Source organism: Mixophyes fleayi, chromosome 3, assembly GCF_038048845.1.
Source record: "Mixophyes fleayi isolate aMixFle1 chromosome 3, aMixFle1.hap1, whole genome shotgun sequence".
NCBI classification, from domain to species: domain Eukaryota; kingdom Metazoa; phylum Chordata; class Amphibia; order Anura; family Limnodynastidae; genus Mixophyes; species Mixophyes fleayi.
In genome coordinates, this window is record NC_134404.1 from 145,165,512 (window position 1) to 145,187,010 (window position 21,499).

The window sequence follows — 21,499 nt, forward strand, 5'->3', positions numbered from 1 at the left end:
CAATACTTGTGTCATGCTCAAAACTTTTGGCCATGACTGTATATTCTACATAGAACATTTACATATCAAACACTGCTAGGATTGGGGTTATATATACACAAAAGGGGATTTTTCCTTTAAAAATAATTTGTCACTAGGTTTATACAGCTCTCTTGCTGTAAAATATTATGTAAACTGACATGGAAGATAACATAACACATTAAAAGCACACTCAATTTAATGCTATCTTCTGGATGAATAGGATTATGGAGGAATCTTGTTTGATTATGAAATGTTCATTTAACATGGTGAATTTTTATTTTTTTTTGTGTTTTTTATTTATATTCCCCAATTGACAATAAAATGATTTGTAAACTTTTTTTTATTTTTTTTTTATATTTGAATAAATTTTAACTTACCAGCTTCTGTGCAACATTAATGGTTAACTACTCTGTAGATTTCAACATTTTTGCAATAGCTAAAAGGATTCCTAACAGCCTGACAGGTTTTAACATTTTAAATAGGAAATTAAAGGTGTGTCATACTGCTATCTTTGACATTCCCTTGATACATGTTTGATGAAACTCCTAGCTCACAGAAACATTTATAGTGCATGCCTATAATTGCATGCCTACCAGCTTTAACTAGCAAAATAACATAAAAAAACTTAGCAACCAAATGATCAAGTTGAGCACCTAAATAAAAAAAATATTAAATTCCAGTTTAATTTATACAATTCACCCTACAATAGATTGTTAAAATTAAATAGAATTGACATTCCAAATTATTCCTCTTCCCCACTGGTTCTAAGCAATACCATACCCTGAGTGTTATGAAGTCACATGGTGTTCCATAGCATGTGATTTAGGCAGTCACATGGTGCAGTGATGTCACTTGACATCGGAATCCAATGAGTAGAAACTAGCAGCAGCCACTACCTGCAAGCAGCTGCTTTAAAGATGGACACTCAGCTTAAGGTGCAGAGGGTCCAGCAGCTCAAAGAGCGGCTTGGACATACACAGGATCCTAGAAAGGTATCATTTACAGCACACACTGTTGAAAAATAAACAAATGTTTCCTTGAGACCTGAAATGTGCATTTCTACCAGCTGACACTCTTTCCTTCCAAAATGTCACTCTGCATCTAATGTTTAAATCTGCATAAACTCTTCCAATGGCTTTCATAAATATCCATTTGGCTCCTAAATTTCTCATAGCATCCACCCTATATTTTAGCATGTGTGTAAGTATATTTTGCTGTGTGTGTTGTGTGTCTTTGGACACAATAAAAAAAAATGCATGTGCCAGACCTCTCCACCCAGTATAAAATGTTCCACTACTGAACTTATGTGGCGATTGTAGTGACCTGTGCTGAATTAAATGTTACAAAACCTCTCAGTTCTTATTCATGAATAAATTAGGTGGGAAGTTCTGTTCAGTATCTGAGCATTCTGATTCAGTATATTACACCTAAATTGCTCCTCTTTGCCATTTCAAACCTAGGATATTATGTTTTTAGCATCTTTCCGGAGAACATTAGAAGCATTTTATGTGCTATTGCTTTGTGAATGGCAGAAGTAATTGCAGAATTTAATTGGGCACAAAATCTAAGGTTCACTTGCAGCCATTAAGTGTTTGGTATTCAGGAAGTTTTCAGAGCCTGGTTTGTTTATTTTAGGCTCTCTATTTTGGGCAGGATACTATTAGAGCAGGTGTTGGGGGAAGTGCAGAGCTGCTTATAGTGAAGACAGGGATCCTCTTGCACATTAAGCCCATTTGGTGTAACACTCTACATGTGACAGACACAAGCCAGGGGCTGGATCAACATGTATACTATATTGCAGTACAGAACTGTATAGCCCTAAATAATATATACCTATGTGTACCACTTGTGACTTCTTTGGACATATTATTTTATTTTGCACAGTTAACTCTCTCATTACCTATACATATATTTAATACATAATTGCATGACTCAATGAGCATCCCATACTCCATCTGATTTTACTCTTTGCATAATCATTGTGATATCACATTTTTGACAACCCCTGACTTTTTTTTATTTTTTTTATTGTTTTCACTTTGATTCCTTAATGTACTCCTTATTTTGCCATCATTAAGATATTCTATAACTCCATAAAAATGAGAGATCCTTTATGGAATTTCAGATACACTGCTTCATATCTATGTTCTTGCTTTATATTATGTACCTAGATTTAGCAAAATATATCCCATTGAAAGTACTTGATACACCTCTGAGTTTTTTGTGGTTTGAAAAAGATCTGACTTACCTTACACACTTGCGAACACCTCATATTGTCCTATCTCCACCCCTTTTTATTAATTTTTATTTTCACAAAATGATGTTTTAGTTAATTAGGCTCGCAGATGACTGCCATATTGCAGCTAGAGTATAGGATCTGAAGGAAGGCTTCCATCCTACTCAATGCATCCATCACTAAAAGCAACAACTTTCTCCTTTGCAAAAGCTTCCGTCTCTGTTGCACACATCAGTCCCCTTTGTAAAGGAAACTAAAGTAGGTGGATGATAGCACTGCAGGGAAAAAATACTTTTGTGTTCGATAGCCCTGCATTGCTTGCTTGTAACTGACACTCACTGGAAGGTATTTCTGTCATTCTAACTTCATTCTTTCAGTGCTTAGCGAAACAACATTCTGGTTATTCAGCACAGGTGTAATAAAAGTGTAACTAACACCCAAAAAATATTTTGTATGTGCAGATGAGGATGAGAGTTAATGCCACTTGAATGTCCGAACAGATCTGGCTAGACATAAAGTCAGATGTTGCTCTCTATGGTCTGTATTTAATATTCTGTCGCAGTAACACATATTTTCTGTTGCTGCTTATTACAGTGATAGAAGTTTTGTTATCACGCAATTTATTATTAAAATATCGTCAGAACAGCTAAGTGATACTTGACTGCCTAGCAATATTGGCCTGTGGGTGGTAAGACTTCACTTACTGCTTCCCTGGGCCAGTCGTGTGGCATATGTGACCTGGCTAGCTGGCTGACGCGTGCATAGTGGATCTGAAAGCCAAGACTTGCTCTTTCAGTTACACTTAAATGTAAACCTTAGGGCAAAATGTTTTATTGACTAATAAAGCATTTGTTCCTTTCACGATCTGCTATCGATATCCTTGTTAAATAGGCCTCCGCATGCAAAGCCTTTTGCCTGAGAAAGCCAGTGGATCTCTTCACCAGTGGGACAGGGAGTGACTGACTACGATAGCCTTTGATAGCTAGGTAGCCCTTGATTAATTGGCCCTCTCCCCATCAGTTCTGCTTAAAAAGTGCAGTTTACAGGTAAAAGAAAGCTGAGACTACAGTCATTTGAGCTACTGTGATATCACTGACCCTGCCTCTCTACCAATCGCACAGTTCATTTATGCTCAGTTGTAGTAACACAATCCCCTCCCCCTTAATATGGCAATCGGCAGCATACAGGTAAAACAGCATGATGGACTTATCTAATGAAGCATAAACCCTTCAGTTATTTCAGTTATGGTATTGAGTACAGTAATGTACAGCCTTTAAAATAGTATATTTCATCTGCTCTTTAATCCAATTCTCATTCTTAAGTGTCCTTTACCAGTGAAGAAAGTGCTCCTTTGAGGAGGTAGCAGTATAATAGTTGTTTGAACTATGACAACATTGGGCAATATACCTAACCAAAAATGGTCATTACCTCTCTTTCCTGTTTTTATTGTGGTGGTATAGTCAAATGGTGCTAGATAATTGACTAGAGAACAAAATTACTTACAGCAAAAGCTTTACCAGATTAATTTATCAGAAAATTTTAGATAACAACCAAACTCTTAAGCTACACCCCCAATTTTATATACATAATATAATTTCCATTGGCTTTGTCCATGGGAAGAGTTTGCTTTGCTGAATTAAACTAAATCTATTGTGTAAAAATGGAGGAATTGTTACATTTCTCAAGCTTGGGGATAATTACAAGGTTGTACTGATAAAGGAAGTTATAAAAATGATTTACATCTAATAATTGTGATAAGGACTGGCCTTGGAGGGGTCTTTTGTTCCTTTCTCCGCATTTTTTTTTCTCCTTTTCTTAATAAACCAAACTGTTCTGCCCAATGGGACGTGACTGTGTCCAACATCAGGAATCTGCAAACTCTCTTTTTATTGGTTAGTAGAGTTTAGCAGATGTATTTGGCTGGTTAACGGTTTTATCAAGCCAAATAAGCTGAGACCACTTTTGCAGAGATGAAGGAGTCCTGCAAAGTTGTTTGAGCACACAGTTCCCTGGGGCTTTGTTAATAAAAATGAGCAGCTTGGGAAGATTAAATTGTAAAGTAACAATCTAATGAAAAAGTTTTTTTTTAACATAAATCACTGTGGCACGCTATAAGAATAATTGTGGTATTTATCATTTTTCCTTGGTTTGTTTCTTCAGGCTAATATTTATGATTTATAATTCTGCTCGGTGTCATGGACTACAATGGCATCCACAGTCGCATGGCATATTAAGAAGTTATAACGACTAGTGAGATATAACTAGTTATATTGACATCTCAGACATTTGGGGGGCTTTTGAAATAGCTGTATATTCCTTAAAACGTAAACATAGAATTGTAGTACATAGAATTATACTTTTTGCATGTTTAGTTCATTGTTATGCCCTCATTGGTTTACGGGTCCATATGAGAATGACTAAATAAAGGATGGATTTTATAGAACGCTTCTTCGGCTCTTCTCTCTTTACCATTTATAAAATGTTTTGATAAGCAGATAAATGAAATTTTGTGTGCTGTAAGGGTTTTAGCTTTTTAATAATTGGACTTATATGATCCACAAGCATGAGACATCAGCCAGTAAAATTCCCTATAATTGTGGGACAAACATCCCCTCTTTCAAGTCCATATTAGCTGTTTAAATCAGGCAACCCTGAGCGTCTGGGGCAAACATTGTTATATTGCTGCTCATAACTGTAGCCTAAATCCAATATATAAAACTGCTGAATTATTATTAATTAACTGTGTATTTAACATTTCCCTGATCTTAAACTTTACTCCTGCTCTCAACCTATCCTATGGTAAAATACTACAATAGATGTGCTGAGGTGCATTATTGACTGATATTGAACCAGCCAGGGGCAGGCTTTATTAAATGTGTTTAATAATGTTCATATGCGGCATATACAATTTCCTTGCATTTTTCACATAACTGCCTGTGTTTCAATTCATTGAAGGAAATGTTAAAACACCAACTTGTTCCTTTTCATGAGTTTTCATAATGTTTTTTTCACATTTTCACCCAATGTTCTCTACGTAAGGAAGTTTACCATGGGAGTTGTAGTTGCCTATTTTCCCAGAATGACCTGGAGACTGCCAGGATATTTGTACATCTCCTGGATTCCCAAGCAGGTAGGCTAAGTTCCCAGATCCCTACTGTACTACAGGAAAATGGTGGCTTCTCTCCAGCACACAGAAATAGTTGCACTACAAGAAAATGACTGCCACACAAATTCATTTGAGGACTGCTATCACAAAATGGCTATAAAATAAAGATCTGTCTGTCTCTACCACTCTCCTTGAATATCTGTCTGGGTGTCTCCCGGAATATTGGGAAGACTCCTAGGAAGGTAAGCTAACCTCTGTGATCCCCGCTATGCCTCCCAAGTGGTGTGATGCTTTGAGTCTGAGCTAGCGCATGTGCACTTGCAAGTATGTAACCTATCGGGGAATAGCAAGGAGGGTTATTTTTTATTTTCTTAATAATATTATTATTTTCCTTTATTTCCCCCTGTTATCTATCACAAGCGATTGGATCACCATGCTACAGTAAAATAAAAATAATCTTCCCTTCAGCTCTGCCACCATATACAGGCTTTGTCAGCATGCTACCCATAGATAAACCTCCTCTGCCAGCAGTGCTATAGGTTCCACCTGGTAGTGATGGACACATGCCTAGTCAGTGCTAAATACGCCCATGGGTGGAGCTACACATGTCCCTTTGACACATGCTGAGCCTAGGTGTTACTTGCCCAATCTGGACATTATTTTTCAAAAGTAGGCAAATATTCACTAAATTGAATAGTGATTTGCTTACATTCTTGAGCAGCTGAATTTTGTGCTCTTAACTTGTGACTAAGTTGGTTTCTCATTATATCTGCTGCATCTATTTGTATCACTTGCTACTGGAATGGAGTCATGATCGTGTATAGTACAGTGGGTATTCCTGGCGTAAGTGTAATTTTACATTTGCAATATGAACATAAATCTGTTTCGTGTCTCCAAATGTCAAGAACATGAGTACTGTAATTTATTTTCAGCTTTAAGTTCTGTTTCTATTCAATGTACTGTTAAAACTATTCTACCACCTAGTAAAACTGCAGGCCGCCTCACCTATCTTCCTTAGCCGGAGCCTTGTGGGCCACTACATGCAGCCGTTTTCTGCCAGAGCTCTCTCGGTTCTGCAATATCAATGATTAAACTGGTGTACACTCAACTATGCATTACGCCATTTGTCTAATGGCAAGAGTTTTCCATAGACCTGGTACACAAATCCATTTAATATTGGATGTAGGTACCATTTGTTTGTGACTCCCCTTCCCCATCATCAGTTTTTAATTTTTTGAGTGAAATCAAAATATCACTCTGGTTTTGCTAAAATACAATAGCAAAACAGGGTTATAGTGTTTGAAACAAGACCAAAACATGTGGTGGGGGTCTAGACATAAGTAAGGAGCCAAATGGTACTTTATATGTAGGAATGCAACGCCAATGGTTATAACCACCTTTATAAATCTGTTTAATTCCCTTATGTATAAGAATGGACCTACTTTTCTGACTATATTTATTAAAATGAATGGTGACTGTCCTTTCTGTACCTGAATAACATTAGTCATTTACTCCAAATAATCAGAAAAACTTTGCTTCACTTTGAATACCTGTTTTCCTTACCAGGAAGTTCTCTACAACAAAATTATGTATGTGAAAAAAAGCATTTATGCTAAGAAAGCTGACATTGATGCTTGGCCATTTGGCCTGTGCAATTGGCTGCTCATTGGGGACTGCATCATAATTATATTGCTTTTAGAAATGTGAGTACCGTGCCACAGTTTCCAGTCTTTTATCAGGCAAGATTGTGTGAAGTGGACAAGAGCATGTGTGGGCTCAAATGCTATTCCAGCACATAGCCTTTAGGAATCTGTCTATACCACACTAAGCAGGAAATTATGATGAAAAATAAAATACCTTTAAAGCAATTATTGCACTTGCTAGCATTTGTCATGGCCTGCACATTCTCTCACATGGTGCCTTCATTATCAGAGACTTTGAAAACGTAACATTTAGACACCCCGAGAGAAAGAGAACCTGCAGTAAAAGGGACGATGACATCTGTTGCTGTTCAATTTACTTGGTTCAGGTTTGTGAGGTCAGCCTGTTTTTACCCATGTGGCTGATGGCATTTGTGTTGCCCATTTATAGCTCAATGTAAACTGAGCTGTCTATATCCTTTGGCATTCCCATACATAGCTACTGACCTCACTGCACACTCAGCCATTGCAAGCTTCCTAGAGAACAAGAGGCCCTTCCCATACAAGGTTTCCCAAAGTTTATCGATCAGATATGCCAGTTTTCCAATTACTTTTTTATTTTTATTTTTTTAATTTTGTTTTTATAATGTAACTGTTTTTTTACTAAAACTGTGCAATTGTTAGACTACAGAGTTTAGTTCAGAATTTGTATAGATTGTTCCTTAAAATTATTACCAGAGATCTAAAGATCTATGACCTACACTATCCAAGAGAAATTATATGCAAGTATGTTAAAGATATGTAAAAACAACTCAATTTGCTGTATTTTAAACAAACAACTATATTTCCCCAAACTTCCTGATCAACATCTGTTGCAGGTGTCTGAAAAATAAAATACAATTATTTTTAACAATTTTCCTAAGGAAATTACATTTTTTGCAATAAGCTTTTCTTTTATTGTGGTGGTAAAACAATTTCTGACAATTTTACTGACTTCAACTTTCAAGAATTTGGGGTTTCCATATACATTTAGGGAAGACATACTGGACTTTGTTTAATTGGTAAGAATATAGCCTATTCAGAGAATGATTCTCATCTTTTTGTGACCAGTTAGAATTTGTAATGCAAGGTATGGTGTGCATATTATGTTGTTTTTTATGTCCTGCTCAAGGTTAATGTAGAAGATTGTGTTCTGCTTGCGGACGTGGCTTTAACCAAGCCAATTGACTCCAGTATATCTTAGCTGTACTGCAATGACTCCATTTCCCTTTACCAGTTATATAGTAAAGCAATGAAAATGTACTACAGCAGGTCAGACACAAATCTAAAACACTAGACACCTGTGTCTATTATTCTATCATCGCTGATTGCAGGACAGGTTACTTTGCGGTTGTGGTCAAGCAATTGTAGTGCGCTTTTAAGTACTTCTGTTGCTAAGGTAACAATGTGCCTCTTGTCATCCTGCTGTATATGTTGTCCCACTGACGAAATGGTATAGTGCAATGTAAAAAATAGTTTATAAGGAGGAAGAGGGGAGCACTAACCATCGGCCATTGACTAATAATCCTCAATCAAGTCATGTATATTAATGTAATCGCTGTGTGGTGATGCGGATCTATTGTTGTGCACTGGATTTATAGTATTGAATGTACCTCCAGAGTCCATTGTGGGATGGGGTATTTGTGAACTATACTAGGGGTAACAAACCTTTGTTCTTTAAACATTGTGTAAAGATATCCACAATCCCTGATTCATAAAAAAGCTTTATAGATACAACCCCGTACTAAGACTCTCTTAGTAGTTGCTGATTTTATTTATTTTGTAGCCTATTTTCAGTCAATTCATGCCCTGGTTTGCTTAATTTCCCTCTTAATTGAAACCCTTCAGAGATATAATAGAGCAAAACCAAGCCAAACACCTCTGCTCACCCAAAACCCTGGCATAACATAGCCTGAGAGATTTTTAGAGAACAGTCTTCTATATCAATTAATTGGGCTGGGTGACATTTCAGTCACCATTCCACTCCCCCCAAAAATAAAAATGCAGGAGAATATTTCTTCAATATAGAAATGTTTTTAAAGATCATTCCTTTATTTTCGCTGCAATTGAGTGGAAACCAGCTATCTCGTATTAAGGAGAGGACAAAGTTGTATCCATGCAATAACTTAACCTTCTTCTACCTCTTGATTGTGGGAATATAAAATCCACTTGCCACTGATAAACATTGATAAAGGGTTTGTTCCCTTTTGCCTTTGACATGATGTAACCAGAAAAACAATATTACTTTACTATCAATGAGTTATTTATGGTTCCTGTTTTTTGTTTTTTTCATTCAGAATGTCATTCAAATGTAACTCTAGTATTGAGGAAACAGCAGATTAATCTGGTGTTACTGTAGTGGCACATAGACACTTTTTTCCCAGAAGCACTTTTTCAGCTTCAGATGTGCTCATGCCTATTTTTATAGTCTAAAGTGTCACCCTATGGCTCACAGCTTGTAATGGGAGCTTAAAATCCTCTGTGTGACCCTACCTAAATATGATATATTTTTTTTAATTGTATCTAGACAGACCTACTGCTGTTAGCGTTTAAAATACAAAAAGGGGATGGTGGAATTACTGTCACCATTACTGTGAGTGCGGGTGCTACTGGGCCTGGAGGTCGGGGAACCCCATAATGCCAGGATAAAAGTACTCGCGTGACATCCTCTCCGCAATACTCATATAAATGATTTAAATTTGAAGCAATTTGGATGCTTTAGTTTTAAATGTGGCATTTAAAGCACTCGAATGGATTTACTCTTGTACATCATTCTGACGATTTTTACTACTATATTTTATATCCCAGAGTACGGTTAAATTGCTGTAAATGTGAAAGTGTAACTGTATTAAGGATGTTGTATTTTACATTTAAGTGCTGTTGGTAGTTTGAATCCTGCTTCCTAAATACCTCAACAGCATGTCTAGAATTTCCAGTCTGTAGTCTGCATTTGGGGAATGTTTTATTTACTTTTTATTGTACATATTTATATCTCCCAACACTGAAAAAATAAGTGCTGACCACAACCCCCAAACACTCCTAGTCTGCCATAATCTGTGCACCCACATCAGCACTCATAAGGCAGTGCTTACTTTCTGAAAGGCTATGTGTAGCGTCTTACTCAAGTATTCATATGTTTCAATAGTCAAGCACACAAAATCGGATCATAAAAAAATCTTACCAAAAAACACCCAGGTATAGCCAAACAATTCCCTCTTTTGGTTTCCAAATGCGTAAATCTAATTTTGGGGCTGAAAATTGTGTTGGGCCGAAAAAATTTGGTCCTGGTATGTGTATGGAACACTAATCTAGAAACACGTGGGGCAATTAATTTTACATTTACAGTTTTCCAAAAATGGTCTGTATTCTTCCTATATCATGTTGTTTAGAAAGCTCTGTGTGACTCAGACTTTTCCCTGTCAGCTGTCACCCAGAATAACTAGTCACTCACTTGTATCACCTCTGTCTGCTACTTCATCACACTTCTTAAACTCTTTTCAGCAGGAAACCCCTGATTATCATGTCAAAATTAGACTTACAACCATTGCCATTATTCAAAAATATTGTGTTTCCCCTGCTTGTTGTCCCTAGAACACTTCTGTATGAAGTGCATATGCAGTATTCAGTCTATGCCCAATTTCAGCCGGCCCATCACATACCTGATGTCATTCTTTTTGAACTTAATACTGTGATTTATATTTTTTACCTAGTCCATTCAAGTCGCTGATGTTGGCTGGATAACCTACTTGGTCATTTCACAAATCCAGGCCCGTATTTGGTGTCTCTTGTAATCATTTCTCAGTTAGATGTTAGTCTGCCACCACTGTTTTAATGTGCAAATAGAGCCATTATCACATGAACCCATGCTGTCACAATTCTAGCGGATTTAGTGGATCCTTTTTCTCTACCTGGAGTAGCACAGACAGTAAGAGGCGCAGTCTAATAATCCCCAGATTTTGACCAGGTTTAAATAGGCTGAGCTCCAAATCTTAAAGGGCTGTGGGCCAATTGCTGTACATAGTGGAGCAGAAGGCAAAGGAGAGTCTACAGGAACGTGCGCTACATTGGATCCAGTTAGTGTTAAGCGGAATCCAGATACGGTGCATGTCACAGGCAGAGCACCTTCTATCCTATCTTCCCCGCTGAGTATCACTTTTATTTTCTTCTGTGTGTATGTGTGTGCATGTGTAGACATGTATATTATAAGACGATGATGTGTTGAGAGAGCTGTTGTTTATGAGAAAACTATAAAGTTCTCCAAGCCTGTCTTATTTAAATCAGAAATACTATGATATGTTAATATAACCTAATCTGTATTTTCTGATAAATTGGAGAAGTGTTTGTGAATTTTGAAACGTGATTTAGTTTTTCTTATCTTGTGATGGCAGATAAAAGCAAAACAACACGTACCAAACATAATGTCTGTTCAAAATGTAATGTTAAACTAACAAGTGAACGGCTGGATCAGGGGTGGCTCTGTGCAGCCTGCACTGTGGCTTCTGTGAAACAGCCTATAGACACCTCCACCATAACGGTAGATCCTCCTGAGTGGGCGGCTGCCTTAACACAGGGAGTTAATACCCTTGTAAATCTGTTATCTAAACCAGTTGAGATCCCAGCTACATCTGTGGTTTCTCAGGGTATAACAGTAGGAATGACAGATGAGTCATTTTCCCCAGGGGTCGGTGTATTTCCCTCCCCAGACCTCCCGGGGGTTTCCCAGATGGGAGAGGTGGGTTGGTCAGTGGTGGCTAAAAGCCTGGACTGGCTTACCCATTTACTGGAGAACCCCAGACACAAGCATAGTGTTAAAAGACATAGACAAACAGCTAAAGCGCTGTGGTCAGTGTCAGACTCTGAGAGTTCCTCAGAGGAGGAGGGGGAATTGTTGGACGATTTAGATGTGTCCATTATAGAGTCAGAAGGAAACTCTAGGCACCAGGGTATGGACGATCTGGTAAGAGCAGTTCGTCAGACCCTGGGGTTTGCTGAAATAGAGGAGACGAAGTCCTTGAACCGCTCCCTCTTTAAGAAGGCTTCTAAGCAGGTGGTCAGGTTCCCTACCTCAGTTGAGTTGAGGGATATTGTAGAGGCCTCTTGGAAATATCCAGATAAAAGATTCTCTATGCCAAGGAATTTTGACGTATTGTATCCCCTTCAGGAGGAGGATATGACCCGTTGGGAACAGGTGGCAAAGGTAGATACACCTGTGGCGAGATTGGTTCGTCAGACTACACTACCTGTACCCGGGTCAGCGACCTTACAGGACGCAACTGACAAGAAATTAGAATCCCTGCTGAAGTCGATCTTCTCGGCCGCCGGTATTAGCCTCAGGCCAGCATTGTCCTCTACCTGGGTAGCTAGGGCCATGGAAGTCTGGGCAGGGCAGTTACAGTCTGCCTTGCAGGATTCAGTTTTACTGCCTCTGGCCATGCAGCTAAGGGAGGCAGCGGGCTATGTATATGAAGCGGCCCATAATTCGGCCTCCATAGCTTCGTCTATTTCAGCTACAGCTGTAGTAGCTAGAAGGGCGTTATGGTTAAGGGCTTGGAATGCGGATTCAGAGTCTAAACGATCATTAGAATCCATCCCGTATACGGGTGGGATGTTATTTGGTCCAGAATTAGACTCTTGGATTTTACAGGCTTCAAGGGGCAAGAAGACGTCCTTGCCTGTAAATACTCCAAGACCTAGGGCTAGGACTAGGTTTAGTTCTTTCGGACAGCCTCCTTACGGGGGTGGGTCTGGCAGAGGCCAGACTACCGATCCAGGGGCCGTGGAATCCAGGAGACATTTTCGTAGGGCAAGGTCATCCTTTGCCCCTGTGGCGTGGAGAGCTTCTTCCGCCAAGCTGCCGGATACACCAGCGGCATGACTACCACCCACCTCTGGTTCCAGAGGGTGGGGTGGGGGGGACGGCTGCTTGGGTTTGCCCGGCAGCAGACAGGGTCCTCGGTAGACGAGTAGGTCCAGAATATCGTGATAGAATTCATGGGACCAGCTCACCTCAGGTTTTGGAAAAAATTACCTTGCTGGCTTCTGTCAAATCAGAAGGAGCTCAGGGCTGTCGATTTTGCTTCGTTCAGACGAAGCTATACAGGCTTAGAATTTCCAGTAAGGGAAAAGGTTTTAGTCACACCCATTCAGGGTGCTAAGGCTAGACTAGTTGTTCAGTCTATGACCGAACTTCTAGAGTCTGAAAGGGTCACAGAGAATCCCTTGTCTAAGAATGAGTTTCTTGAGACTAGTGAGGGACTTGGTACGCAGCAGAAGGTTGTCTCCACAGGACAAGTTGAGGTCCTAGATGGAGTGGACAGGCAGGATCCTGTCACACAAGAGGCTGTCAGTAGCCAGGTCTTTGAAGCTGCTGGGAAAGATGGTGACATCTTTCGCGACCTTACCCTGGGCAGGGTCCCATCCCAGAGGAGCATTCCCGTGCTCGAGGTACCAGTAGAGGAGGTAGGTCCTCAGCTGGTGGTTGCTGGACAAGAACCAAACAGAAGAACAAAGTCAAATAAATATTTGGACGTAGTGAGGGCATTACATATATATGTTAAGAGATCTGCAAAGATACGTAAGACAGAGTCTCTATTTGTGTTATTTGACTTTTCCAAACAGGGATGGCCAGCATCTAAGCAAACTATTGCTAGATGGTTTACCCTGACTATCAGGGAGGCTTATGTCCAAAGTATTAATCTCCCTGTGCCGAAACGTATTGTTGCCCATTCTGCCCGGTCGGTTGGGGCGTCTTGGGCGGCTCGTAATGGAGCCACGGCAGACCAGCTGTGCAGAGCAGCCACCTGGTCCTCGGTCCATAACTTTACAAAATTCTACCAATTTAATATATTTGCATCTGGGGACGCCTCCTTTGGCCGTAGTGTTCTGCGTGCAAGGAGATCAAAGCGGTCCCACCCTTCAGAGGGATTGCTTTTGTAAGTCCCCATGGTTAAGGAGTGTCCCCCAGATGGATGAAAGAGAAAACGGGATTTATACTTGCGATAAAACTTTTTCTCTGAGTCCATCTGGGGGACACTCCGATCCCCCCCGTCTTTTCGTTGTTTTGTCTCCACTCCCCCCTCTGAGTGGTGTGTCTTGGTCGATTGGCCTATCTTCCTAATGGCTTTTGTAATCAAACTGAGGTATGTGGGAATTGGCGGGGGTGATATGCTGTCAGCTGAAAAAAGTTAACTCTTTCGGTGCCAGACTCCTCCCCCCGACTCAACCCCATGGTTAAGGAGTGTCCCCCAGATGGACTCAGAGAAAAAGATTTATCGTAAGTATAAATCCCGTTTTTTTTAAAGGCCTATAACAATATCCTAATTCTTGATGATTGTTTTTGATAAATCATTTTGGTGTTTGCATAAAGCTACATGACTAAGAGGTTGAACAGGCTATGCACCTGCAGAGATTTTATGTCTGTTATTGGGCTTGGAAGTCTACAGATTACCAAAACAGCATTGGTGCCAGAATGATTTTGGGTCATTGTCAAACCCAATGTTTTGGTGCCCTTGTTTGCTGCACTTGTGTTTTAATAATCGCAAAGGTGGCAATGAGTGCCATTTTTGTTAATTTTACTTTCTTTTTTTTTATTTAAGACACAAAATTATATGCCATGTAACATGCAGTGGCACAGCAAGTGAAGTTGCATCAGTTCTATACTGTCCATACATTCTGCAATATCCAAGCAGATATTGGACAGATATTACAGCACGTAGTGCCTGAAAACAACCCCAGGCTGGCTTATACTGAGCAGCCAAGTGCTGAGGTTGCTATGGAAGCAGAGGTCAGCCATACCAGAGAGACTTTGAGGGGAAAAGAGAGCGGAAGAAAAAAGCTGACATCAAGAGTGCTGGGGATCTGAGAGAGGTGGCAGCAACAGGAGAAGCAGTGAGGTGTGTGTTTGTGGAAAGCAGAGTCTGCCGAAACAGCTGAGTGTACAGAGGAAGAGCGGGATACCCAAGCTATACAAAGAGAAGCTGGGCGTAGATTTGCATAGAGAGGTCTTGTAGCTGGATCACTACAGAAAATCCACTATCCAGCCACCTAAGCAGCCTGAGGGAGAGAACACCGCAAAGTGAGCCTATGTGCGGAGAGGGAGACTCTCACTATTAGCAATTTGTGTATAAGCAGAGAGTGACGGCTAGCAAGATCAGGCTTGCAGTTAGTCCATGACCCAACAGTGGCAAATGCTCTCATCTTCAGTCAAAGGGGGAGAGATAAGTAAAACCACACTAAACATTGTGACCCTATTAATGCTGCACATATATCAGAGACTGTGCTACCTGTCTGAATTATAATGAAAGTTACCAGCATTACAACAAATGCACCAACATTAATTAGTTAACCTCACAAACTATTTAATATTGTCAGGATTGTGATTATTGTTGATTTATATTTTTACACTGTGTGGGTACGTTGTGGGAGAGTTTGGGCGCCAGTGAATGTATGTGTGGCGGACATTTTGTTGTTTAGTTATTACTGTACTGTTGCCTTTGATTAATATCTTACTCGCTGTCTCATTTATCCCGTTCATAACTTCCCTATATTTAAATCCGCCTCCAATTTATTTTCCTCAAAATAAACACCCAGTTGATTGTTTGCAACCACAGTGTGCAGTACATTATTATTTAGAGGGTTAGTGTTGTGTGGTACAAGGGGTTTCCCGAGTCAACCCCTGGTGGATTCAGACACAGTCCGCATCCCACTATACTGTGTAGAAGACTCTTGTGGAGGCACTGAAGAGAGAGAGAACATTTCGCCACCCCGTTTAGTGTGCTAGGGAAATGGGTGCTACATGTATATAAATGTGTTCATATGATGGTAGGAGATGGCCAATATTGGCCTGTGTGTGGAAATGTCCTAACTACAAATGATCCAGCAACTTGGTGCAAGGGACCAAACTGCTGCATCTCATCACATTTGTGTGTGTGACTGAAATGGTCATTTAATCCTTTTGGCAATGAGCAGGAGGGGCCTCTAGCTACACTGCAATAACCTTGAAAATCCGCTTTCATGATGTTCAGAATCTTAATAGGTTCCTGTCAGTACCTACCATTATTCTGAATATAGAAATAAACCTTTAGTAGAAACTGTAATGATTACCGTCATCCACTAATCGGGTAAAACACAAACCGTTTGGTTAAATATAAAAATAACTAACAAAATAGGATGTCTATATAAAACATTAAATATTGTGAGGTTTTTCCTATTTTATGTAACATTGCTGTAATCTTTGTTTTATCCCCTTTGTCTTCAGTTATTATTTTTACACCCTAGAAGATACCCTACAGTGAAAAATTATATGATTCTTTTTGCTGATGTATTAAAGTAATTCTATCGTTTTCAAATAAGCATTGCATAGTGTTTCCAATGCACAAAGTGATTTATTTTAGCAGATGTAAATAGTTAACAATTCAATACATTATTATATTAAGATACAGTACAGTACAGCCAATACCAAAAGATACATACATACCGCTGCGCTAACCACGGGCACCAGTGCACAGCAGTTCACTCTTGAATACTGTCCGATCGCACCGCTTACGGGTACTAACTACCAGTAAGCTTTGCGATTACTATTGGGAATGCTGCGAAAACCTGTTATTTTCGCTTCGAGCACACCTGCCATGTATACTCTGTGGTGTCTCTTTATCACCTGCTCTTTGTTAGAACAGAACACCACTTCACACAAAGGTTTCTTTATATCCTGCTCACCCTTAGAACAGAACCTTTGTTGTCAGGTCACCTTTTTTTACCATGCCCTGTCAGACACACCTGAACCAAAGCGATATCAATTTTCAACAGTACCCCGCTGCCCTCCCAATACTCAATCACGGCCTTACCATGCGGTCAAATCGCACCGCTTAAAGAGAATTATACCATCTCTGTCCGCCTTCCCATTGAGAACTGCTGTTGTGCGGACAGGATACAGACTTACTATTTATCACTAAGCGTCGTGATTAGTATTGAGCGCGCAAGCAAAAACATATATTCCGTTACCAGTATACTTTTGCGTTTATGTATAAATGGCATTCACATACACACACATAACCTTTGTTTTCTGTACAGAAAATAAATTTCCCAAACACTAGCATTATCTTTTCTAAGATTTTACCAAGTGATTACACTGCATAGATAACAGACTATGATCATGACCGTTTACACACGTGGCAACAATACCGGAAGTACACAAACTCAATGCAGGAAGTACACATACCCTATGCAATGCAATACCCTTTAAAACGCAAAACGACAATAAAAAGAAGCACTTTTCTTTCTTGTCCCTAGATTCTAGTTAGGGTTCCTTCAGACTATGCAACAACGGACATTCGGTTTCGCAACACAAAGTGAACCACAGGTCTTAAACACATTGCGTTCTTTCCCGTACGAGACGCGTCCTTCAATCCACCCTTTGTTGAGGAACTGAAAACCGTAAGCGTTGCATACCTGCCGATAACATAACCTCCAAACTCTGAGCCCCCAAATTATTAAAGTAATTCTATCGTTTTCAAATAAGCATTGCATAGGCGATTGTATTGTGTTTCCAACGCACAAAGTGATTTATTTTAGCAGATGTAAATAGTTAACAATTCAATACATTATTATATTAAGATACAGTACAGCCAATACCAAAAGATACATGCATACCGCTGCGCTAACCACGGGCACCAGTGAACAGTAGTTCACCCTTGAATACTGTGATCAGAGTAGACTGAGGCTAGTGGGGGTGCAGCTATGATTATTATATATATATATATATATATATATATATATATATATATATATATATATATATATATATATATATATATATATAATCATTGTTACAGAGTGAACAATAGAGATGACGTGGCTTGCTTCTATAGGTCCAGACATCAGATGGATCCAGGGTAAACAGGTCATAGGCTGGTTCAATCTAAGGAATCCAAAGGTGGGGGTCATCTCTCCAGGGGATGAGCTCTGTTCTTCCCGCCTGAATCTCCAGTTACCGGACAGCTGCTGTTGAAAAGGGGTTTAATATGATACTAGACAGGACACCTTTCTTATAACCTGAACCTTAAATAACACTGAAGTGTACATTTAATCATATTATATAAACTAATAATAAACTAACTACTATCTGCTCATATATTACAGTGTAATGGAACCAATATGAATTACATAAATAACTAAATGTTGTAATGTGTGTGTACGTGCGTATCTTACCGTGCGATCGCAATATGCCACGTGTAGCGTGGCATACTGAGTGCAATCGACCAATAAAACAATATCAACCAATATACTTTCGTTCATCAAATTATACGACTTCGACAGATGTTTATATCCCTGGGACCTTTTTCTTTTGTTATAAAATGCGTTTATGGGAAAGTAGGGGGTGTTTCTGGCGCCACACATATGCCAACATTAGGGTATGGAAGCGGGCCATCATTCGTTTAGGAACGATATATGGAATAGTGCGGAAAATATACATTAATTTTGGTAGAAGCATCATTTTAAAGACAGCTATACGACCCAGCCAGGAGACCTCGAAGTCAAGCCAATTCTTAGTTAAACAGGCGAGATGCGAAAAAAATTGGAGTGAAGTTAATTTCGAATACTGTAGATGAGGTAGGGGGAATATGTATACCTAAATATGGCAGAGAGTCTTTTACCCATACAAACGGAAATTTCTTTTGCAAGGACTATAGTGAGGATTGTGGAATATTAATAGGTAGAGCCTCAGATTTAGTAATATTCAATTTGTAAAATGAGGCTGAACTGTAATCCTCCAAAATACATTTTAAGGCTGACAACAAGGTCTCCAGGCTGGTGACAAACAGAAACACGTCTGCAAACAGACATAGTTTGTGTGTGGGAGTGAAAGGTAATGCCTGGGAAATGAGAAGCCTGTCTAATTGTATGAGCTTAAGGGTTCAATGGCCATGACAAACATCAGGGGAGAGAGGGGGCACCCCTGCCTTGTTCCATTAGTAATAGAGAAGGAGGAGGATAGGAAACCATTGCTAAATACTCTCGCAGAAGGTCCCTGATATAAAGCTAATATTGAATGTAAGATGTTACCCTGAAAGCCAAATTTGAGTAGAACTTCTTTCATGTAGAGCCAATGTAGCCTATCAAATGCTTTCTCTGCGTCAAGGGATAACATCACAAGCTTCTCCCCAGTCCCAGCCAGAAGATCTACCACATCTAAAATGCGCCGTGTGTTATCTGATGCCTGGCGTCCCAATATGAAGCCCACCTGGTCCGGATGGATAAGCTGAGGTAGTAAGGGGTTCAGACAATCAGCTATCAACTTAGCATAAATTTTTAGGTCGGTATTTAGTTCTATAGGTCTATAGTTCTTACAATAAGAGTGGTCCTTACCAGGTTTGCGGATCGTTATTATTTGTGCTTCTAACATCTCAGCAGGGAAGCTACCTCCCGTCATAACATCATTATAGAGATTGGTAAGAAGCGGGGCCAGCTCCGATTTAAATGTATTATAAAAAGCATTAACGAAGCCATCCGGACCAGGGGCCTTGTCTCTAGGTAGGCGCTTAATGACTTCTTCAACCTCTCGCTGAGACCAAGGGAGATTAATCAGTTCCAGGCTTTCATGATCCAGTGAAAGAAGATTAAGGTCATGAAGAAAGTTAGATATGGACAGTTCTGTTGGTTGTACCGTATCGCCCTCATCTCGAAGATTGTAAAGCTTGGTATAGTATTTAGCAAATTGATTTGCTATATCGGCGGGGTTGTGGATCTTATTACCCCTCAAATCATAAATAGCTTTAATTCGATTTTTAGCTTGCTTACCTCTGAGTTTGCGGGCCAAGAGCCGACTGGCTCTGTTGCCCGTAGAGTAAAATTTCTGACGCAATTTAGTAAGGGCTGATTTCATGCGAGATATAAAAAGTGTATTAAGCTGTTTTCTAATGACATTTCTTTTTGAAGGGCTTTAGAAAGCCGTGTCTGATTCTGTGCCTCTAGGGTGTGGAGGTTAGATTCCAGCGTATGTTGCTGAAAGAGATATTGTTTTTTTTAAGCGTGCACCTATTTGAATAGCTGAGCCATGCAGGACTGCTTTCAGTGCGCACCAATGAGTGGAAAGGGATGTATCCTCTGGGTTATTCACCTGGATATATTGTGACAATGCCTCCGACAGACCGAGCCTGGCCTCCAAAAAAGTAAGTAGATAGGCCGGCATCCGCCATGGCCTCGGGGGGATTTTTTGTTAAAGTTAAAGTCCAGGTCCACTCTATTGGGGCGTGGTCTGACCATGTAATGGGGAGAATCTCAACTGTGTTAGTGTGCTGCAGCATCCACTCGTCCGTCAGAACCATGTCTATTCTAGAATATGTGTTGTGTACACTAGAATGATAGGTATAATCCCGTACATTTGGAGACTGGACCCGCCAAACATCACAGAGATCATATTCCGCCAGTAATTTACGAAAGGCTGTTGAAGGGCCTAAAGTTGGATCTGGGCCTGATAATCTTAATGGCCTAGACTTGTCTATCTTGGGATCTAGAGTCAAATTAAAATCTCCCATTAGGACCCGGTGGCCTCTACGCACCTTCTGTATCTCCTCACAAAGTATCTTAAGAAAGGGGATTTGGCGGGAGTTAGGGGCGTATAGAGAAACTAATGTCACTTGTTTATCTTCTAGGAGCCCAACCAAAATTATAAAGCGGCCAGATTTATCCTCTTTTTTTAATTGGAGGTTAAAATGTACATTAGCACTGAACATCACGGCCACCCCATTCCTTTTGAATGGACCATTGGCAAAGTATCCCACGGGGTATCTTGAATCCCTAAGCTGTGGTGGAGCCCGGGACGAGAAATGTGTTTCTTGTAGGGCTATAATATCTGCTCTACGTTTATGGAATGTAGTAAGCGCCAGACGGCGTTTATTTGGGGAATTAAGCCCCTTAACATTCAGAGAGTAGAACCGAACCATTGGTTATGAGACCCGAAAGGAGAAGGCTATCGCAAGTGGGCCTGAGTTATTCCTATGATGTGTGGTGTGAGTGATTGGGGAGATGGAGGAACCGGGGTGGAAGGGTACAAAAGAGAAAAAGAAGAAAAAAACTGAACTGACCCGTAGAATGGGGCCAGAGCATTTGCCACAGAGGGAAGCGTGTGGCAAACTGGTTACCATGTGGGGAGGTGGTGGGACAAGTACAGGATCCCACCCACGTAACACTCAAAGGGTAGAAATGAGAAAAAGAATCACCTATTTAGCCAACGGATTACACCTACTTAAATCTCTGGTGTACCATAAGAGAACAGAAACAAGAACCTTATTATAACAACACAATATGAACAACATGACGTCCATATAACATCATATTAAACCTCTAACATAGTATGAAAGAAATATATATCTTACGACAGAACAATACGGACCCCGCAGCGGGGGCACCAGGCCACCCACTACGGCATTCCTAACCCCGCAAGGCCACAGATTATCCTTA

The 21,499-nt window shown here is 40.0% G+C and overlaps 1 protein-coding gene across 1 annotated transcript in view; it reads left to right on the plus strand.

Moving 5' to 3' along the window:
• The first annotated feature begins 894 nt into the window (after positions 1-894).
• Positions 895-21,499, plus strand: part of LOC142142792 (elongin-A-like) — a 77,930-nt gene continuing 57,325 nt past the window's right edge. Inside the window, exon 1 of the mRNA XM_075200602.1 lies at positions 895-1,013. Within this exon, the coding sequence (XP_075056703.1) occupies positions 939-1,013 (75 nt within the window). The 5' untranslated portion in view covers positions 895-938. The remainder of the gene's footprint in view (positions 1,014-21,499) is intronic.